General features: G+C 43.3%; 1 protein-coding gene across 1 annotated transcript in view; it reads left to right on the forward strand.

Moving 5' to 3' along the window:
- LOC138975297 (neuropeptide receptor 15-like) overlaps nt 1-6,653 on the forward strand; it is a 97,369-nt gene extending 90,716 nt beyond the window's left edge. Inside the window, exons 2-3 of the mRNA XM_070347955.1 lie at nt 4,865-5,213; nt 5,307-6,653. Coding sequence (XP_070204056.1) covers nt 4,865-5,213; nt 5,307-5,690 — 733 coding nt within the window. The 3' untranslated portion in view covers nt 5,691-6,653. The remainder of the gene's footprint in view (nt 1-4,864; nt 5,214-5,306) is intronic.
- The last annotated feature ends 528 nt before the right edge of the window (nt 6,654-7,181 follow it).

The following is a 7,181-nucleotide window of genomic DNA, read 5'->3' on the forward strand; positions in this document are numbered from 1 at the left end:
TGCACTCAACATGTGAGGTGGTTACGTCATCGTAGGGCTCATTTCTTGTTTACAGATGGGTCCCGCCTCTTCTTGGATCCTGCTGATGGACGCATCAGAGTCTGGAGGCGTCGCAGAGAGCGCGGCTTTGCAGATGGCGCTGTTCTAGAACGAAATCGTTTAATGGGGGCTCCGTGATGGTCCGGGGAGATATCACCTTACGTCGTATGACATCTCACTACCGATTAGTGGGAGATTAACTAGTGATTGCTACCGGGATAAGATTTTGCAGTTTTTCATAGAAAGAAATACTGTTGTGAATTTGAAATCAGAGGGTTGTCTAGACTAACAAGCTCTAGCGTTGTTTTCGCTGGCATGTTTGACGTGACATTTTCTGGAGACAGTCCTCAGTTCTTCAATAAAACAATATAGAAAAATTAAAATCTTTTAACCTTGTCATTTCTGTATGGTATGCGTTTAAAAAAGCGGTCCTTAATTTTTTTGAAGGGTATACACCAGACCCTCATCTTGATTCCCGGTCAATGTTAAAACATTTAGTCAAAACTTGACTAAATGTAAAAACCAGAATTTTAAGCTCGTTAGCCGAAGTAATGTTTGTTTGTTTGTTTGTTTGCTTAACGCCCAGCCGACCACGAAGGGCCATATCAGGGCGGTGCTGCTTTGACATATTTTGTTTAAACAGTATTTTATTCGTAAACAGACACATGATAATATAACAACATCATTAAGAAGGAGCACAACAAGTTTAAAACTTATGATAAGTGCTCACATAAACATGCCTGAAATTTCATGGCGGAATATGATCAATGCGACACATTTAAGTAGAGAAACAACAAGGAAAACTTAGTTTGAATTATCGAACACAATCTGTGTCAATACCGAAAACGAAAACAAATACAAAACGAGAACGAAAGACACAACAAAATATCAAAAAGTAGATGGGCCCTAAGTAATATATTTAAAAAAAAACCACCAACAACATCGAACTAAGGTGTCCCAAAGCGGTTTGATTTCTCAATATAGCTTTGGACAACAACAAAAATAGCACTATTTTCAAATATGGAAATGTTTGAATCACCTGTCAGGAGTGTGTCAATATTAACAAATTCTGGAGCTAATGTACCGATTGTTGCGGTTCTTGCATCATTAAACAGGGGACATGATAACAAATAGTGAAGAACAGTTTCAGCAAAATAACCACAAGAACATTCCGGGTTGTTTACTAGGTGGCGATTAAACATATCATATTGTAAATCACTCATTCCAAGTCTTAACCTGCAATGCAAAACTTCAGTTTTGCGATTTGGGGAATAGTAATATGGTGGAATTGAAATATCAAAAGCTGTGAAATCTCGCTTGAACAGACCAACAGAATCACATTGTTGTATATTTTCAGGCAACTTATTCCAGAGACTAGTTGCAGAAGGAATAAAAGATGACTTGTACAAATCTGATTTACACTGGGGAGTCTTACGCTCTAGTGGGCGTCTGTGGTGGTAGGGATTTAGGTCTGAAACAAGAGGTGGCAATAAACATTAATTTGTGACGACGTCTTCGCTCTGTAAGTGGTATAAAGCCAGATTCTGTATACAATTTTTCGTGTGAAGTGCCTTTAACAGCTCCAACAATAATTCTAATGGATTCGAGTTGCAGCTTCTCCAGCTCATCTGAAAGCTTCTTTGAACAATTATCCCACACAACATCGCAATAATCAAAATGAGGTTCTTTCTTTCTTTCTTTATTTGGTGTTTAACGTCGTTTTCTACCACGAAGGGTTTATATCGCGACGGGGAAAGGGGGAAGATGGGATAGAGCCACTTGTCAATTGTTTCTTGTTCACTGAAAAGCACTAATCAAAAATTTGCTCCAGGGGCTTGCAACGTAGTACAATATAATATTACCTTACTGGGAGAATGCAAGTCTCCAGTACAAAGGACTTCACATTTCTTACATACTGCTTGACTAAAATCTTTAGAAAAAATGACTATATTCTATACAAGAAACATTTAACAAGGGTAAAAGGAGAATAAAGGATTTATACATTGCTTCTAGGGATCTTCGACTGAGCCTATATTTATAAGATTTTAAACAAGCCACAAGTACTCGACAAGTTGCAACAATAGACTGTATGTGAAAGGCCCATTTACAATTATCTTGAAAAATAACACCTAAATGTTTATGACTTTCTTTTTCTATGAGGTCTACATCGCCAAAAACAAGGGAAAATTTCTGTATACATCGTTGACCGGAAAAGGATATTAACTCTGTTTTCGACTGATTAAATTTCACTTTCCATTTAATGGCCCAATTTGCAATCTTACCTAAATCAGAATTAAGTATTTCAGTTCTACGGAAGAGCGGGGTAGTAGTTGCGCTAAGAAGGATAGCACGCTTTTCTATACATCTCTTAGTTTTAACTTTCTGAGCGTGTTTTCAATCCAAACATATCATATCTATGTGTTTTTGGAATCAGGAACCGACAAGGAATAAGATGAAAGTGTTTTTAAATTGATTTCGACAATTTAATTTTGATAACAATTTTTATATATTTAATTTTCAGAGCTTGTTTTTAATCCAAATATAACATATGTATATGTTTTTGGAATCAGAAAATGATGGAGAATAAGATGAACGTAAATTTGGATCGTTTTATAAATTTTTATTTTTTTTTACAATTTTCAGATTTTTAATGACCAAAGTCATTAATTAATTTTTAAGCCACCAAGCTGAAATGCAATACCGAAGTCCGGGCTTCGTCGAAGATTACTTGACCAAAATTTCAACCAATTTGGTTGAAAAATGAGGGCGTGACAGTGCCGCCTCAACTTTCACGAAAAGCCGGATATGACGTCATCAAAGACATTTATCAAAAAAATGAAAAAAAACGTTCGGGGATTTCATACCCAGGAACTCTCATGTCAAATTTCATAAAGATCGGTCCAGTAGTTTAGTCTGAATCGCTCTACACACACACACACACACACACAGACACACGCACATACACCACGACCCTCGTCTCGATTCCCCCTCTACGTTAAAACATTTAGTCAAAACTTGACTAAATGTAAAAAGAGGAGAGGTCCTAATACTGACCCTTGGGGAACACCCGCAGAAACCGGCAAAAACTGTGACTTACAACCTTTTACCACAACACATTGTTTTCTTTCCCTCAAATAATTTTCAAACCAAAAATACAACTGTCCCCTTATGCCAATACCGTATAACTTTTTCATGAAACCCTTGTGCCAAACTCTGTCGAAAGCTTTTGACACGTCAAAGAAAATCGCCTGTGATGTTATCTTATCATCAAAAGCTTTGCATAATTATATCATTATACAAACAAATGAGTTGATATACAGTTGAATCGATTTGCTTTGACATATAACGTGCGCCACACACAAGACAGAAGTCGCAGCACAGGCTTCATGTCTCACCCAGTCACATTATTCTGACACCGGACCAACCAGTCCTAGCACTAACCCCATAATGCCAGACGCCAGGCGGAGCAGCCACTAGATTGCCAATTTTAAAGTCTTAGGTATGACCCGGCCGGGTCGGTCGACTGGGTGGCCGAGTGGTAACGCACTTGCGCTCGGAAGCGAGAGGTTGCGAGTTCGACCCTGAGTCAGGGCGTTAGCAATTTTCTCCTCCCTTTCCTAACCTAGGTGGTGGGTTCAAGTGCTAGTCTTTCGGATGAGACGAAAAACCGAGCTCCCTTCGTGTACACTACATTGGGGTGTGCACGTTAAAGATCCCACGATTGACAAAAGGGTCTTTCCTGGCAAAATTGTATAGGCATAGATAAAAATGTCCACCAAAATACCCGTGTGACTTGGAATAATAGGCCGTGAAAAGTAGGATATGCGCCGAAATGGCTGCGATCTGCTGGCCGATGTGAATGCGTGATGTATTGTGTAAAAAAAAATCCATCTCACACGGCATAAATAAATCCCTGCGCCTTGAATATGTGCGCGATATAAATTGCATAAAATAAAAATAAATAAAAAAAAATCCCTGCGCTTAGAACTGTACCCACGGAATACGCGCGATATAAGCCTCATATTGATTGCTTGATTGACGACCTCCCGATCACGGGGCGGACGCCTTACCACAAGGCCAACCGTGCCGGTCAATGTATTAATATAGGTAGCAGAATTGTTTGTTAGACAACCATATTATATCAAAAGAAAAACTTCCTGTTTGTCAGCTGTAGTGTACGAGAAGTAGAATTTGGCATCACATTAGAAATTGGTTTTGAGAAGCAGGTTGTTCTGCTTGTCCTCCAGAGTTTGGCAAAAGCAGAATGGTTGTTCTTGTCAACCATCAATTATCAAAACCAAAACTGTTGTATTCGTCAGACATGGTTTGTCAAACCAGAACTGTTATACTTGTCAGCCATGGTTTGTCGAAACAGAGCTGTTACGAGTATACTTGTCAGTCATCTTATTGGAAGCAGAGCTGTTATACTTGTTAGCCATAGTTTATCAAAAGCAGAACTGTTATACCTGTCAGCCATAGTTTATCAAAAGCAGAACTGTTATACCTGTCAGCCATAGTTTATCAAAAGCAGAACTGTTATACCTGTCAGCCATAGTTTATCAAAAGCAGAACTGTTATACTTGTCAGCCAGAGTTTTTGAGAACATTTGTATGGTAGTTTATGTGAAGCAGAATGTTATGCACGTCAGCCGTATATGAGAAGGATAACTGTAATGCTCCTCAGTCATAGTGGTGTTTAAAAAAAAACAGAACTCTTGTGCTCGTCAGCTTCAGTTTAGTAGAAGCACAAATTCCTGCATACCAGCTGTAGCTGAAGACAAGCAGTGTTTTAAAGCCGGTGTTGATTTTGACTGTGTGTGCTGCAGGTTCATCGCCATCGTGTTCCCCATCAAGGCGCACGTGGTGTGCACGCGGCGCAAGGTGATGTACATCATCGCGGTCATCTGGCCCGTGTCCGTGCTGTGCGGCCTGCCCACCGCCATCTTCAACCAGCTGGCCACCTTCCCCTCACAGCCGCTGGGCAAGCAGCACTGCGTCATCTTCTTCCCGGACCCTCACCTGCACTACTTCCAGGTCTTCAAGCTGCTCGAGTCCGCGCTCTTCTACTTCGTGCCGCTAATCGTGCAGGTGGCGCTGTATGCCGTGGTGGCGCAGCGCCTCTACGCCAGCATGGAGGAGCTGCACACCAGGTTCCAGATGCGGTCCGGAGACTCGGCCACTTCACAGCTCAACGGCGGCGGCGAACAGCGCAACGGGGCGTGGGGCGGCGGAGGGAGCAGCGGAGGGGGCGGTGGTGGGGGGACAGAGCGGGGCAGTGACCGCGCGGTGGAGACGATCCGGGCTCGGAAAGGCGTGGTCAAGATGCTGGTGGCCAGTGTCATCATGTACACCATCAGCTACTCACCCCACCAGGTGCACCTGCTCTACAACTCCCTGTCTGCCACCAAGCTGCCCCAGACCTGGACCTTCTTCGTGCTCGTCATGGTCCTCACGCACATCAACTCTGCCGCCAACCCCGTGCTCTACGCCATCTTCTCGCAGAACTTCCGCCGTAACTTCAAGCGCTGTCTGTGCTACAGCTGCTACGCGCAGGACCGCCACGAGTACCGGCGGACCAGGTTCGATTCCTTCGAATCCAGGGGCGTGTCCAGACGTGTCAGTACCACCAGGACCACTGTCTCGCGCGTCTGACACTGTCACACACTAGCCGATGGATGAAATGTTACGAGTGTGACACTGTGTCATACACATCCAACACCCACCACCCCGTGTCAGTTCCCCTTCTGACACGCTCGCACGACCCGAACACTTTACCATCACCGTGTTTCGCATCTGCCCCTCTCACTCGCCGGCATACAGCGGACGTGCGCTTTCTTGCATTTCTTGGACAATGTTCAAGTGTTGTGAAGGCACACAATAGCAACTTTGCTCACCTTGTGCCCGTATTTCCACCTACTTTTAGGCCAAACTCAGCCTCGTACGGTGACAAGGAGACGGACACATTGCCGTGTTGAATTTAGAACGACATTCACTTCGTTGGTTCAGGGCTGAAACTAAACCACAGCTCTCAGACGGAAACGGTTGTGATTACGTAAGAATATCTTCAATGGTTCTTTGAATCTGGCATCTCGAACAAAAGCCGGGCGGGAGATTTGTAAATCTACAGTACAGCGAGAGGAGGTTTTATGGTAGTCAAACTCCAAACCTTGGCTTGTGTTTTGTATGCGACTTTGTTTAGAGTTGGGAGCTTTTCAAAGAGATCAGTGTGGGGCAATCTCAGTACCCCACAAGAACGTTACTACGCCCGCGCTTGCTTTCCTTGAAAATGGAACGGCGAAGAATCTCATCCGTATTATTTCGTATTTTATTGTATGGTGGTCTTGTCAACATCTCACAATGACTCTAGGTCCGAACCAGTCACTGTACTGTGCAGGTCACATGGAAGGCATCTTCTGATGTAAAAGTTGAACTCGTTCAGCACATGGACCATCCGGTGTGACAGGAAGACATCTGGTTTCTGCCGATACGGTTCAAATAGAAAGGCACGTAAGCCTACAGATGGTTCAGATACAAAAGTGTTAGCGTTGCCTTTACCACATATTCTATTGTGGTGCATTCAAAGGTTTGCTCAACGTCCGGAAAACTGGAGAGAGAGAGAGAGAGGGGTAGAGAGAGAGGGGTAGAGAGAGAGAGAGAGAGAGAGAGAGAGAGAGAAAGGGGTAGAGAGAGAGAGGGGTAGAGAGAGAGAGAGAGAGAGTCTGTAGCTAGACACATCGGGAAACAGAAAGGACTTGTGGAAAAGAGAAAGGCGAAAACTGCAAGTCTTGTCCGGAGCACAAGGACTGGGCTGTACAGTGTGGTATAACGTTGCCCAAAACATCAGTGAGCGACGTAGAGTGCAATTAATGAAGCGTTAACAATCATTTGATTGAGGTTTCCATCATTCGCTGGATCAGTTTTCCAGAGCCCCAGCAGTGCGGACAATGCTGACGGGCGGTTTAATCTCTTATTGAAAAGCACCTTCCTCCTTGTTGAAGCCACTCTGATGAACGAAATCACCACATATCTCCAAGGGATATATATTAATACTTTCACCCGGCTACCCACATACCAACTATCAAAGGTCAGGCTGCGTCCTGTGCAGAATGGGGATTGTGTTATTGAAATAGTTTCCTAAGTGAT

This window comes from Littorina saxatilis, linkage group LG1 (genome assembly GCF_037325665.1).
Source record: "Littorina saxatilis isolate snail1 linkage group LG1, US_GU_Lsax_2.0, whole genome shotgun sequence".
Taxonomy (NCBI): Eukaryota; Metazoa; Mollusca; class Gastropoda; order Littorinimorpha; family Littorinidae; genus Littorina; species Littorina saxatilis.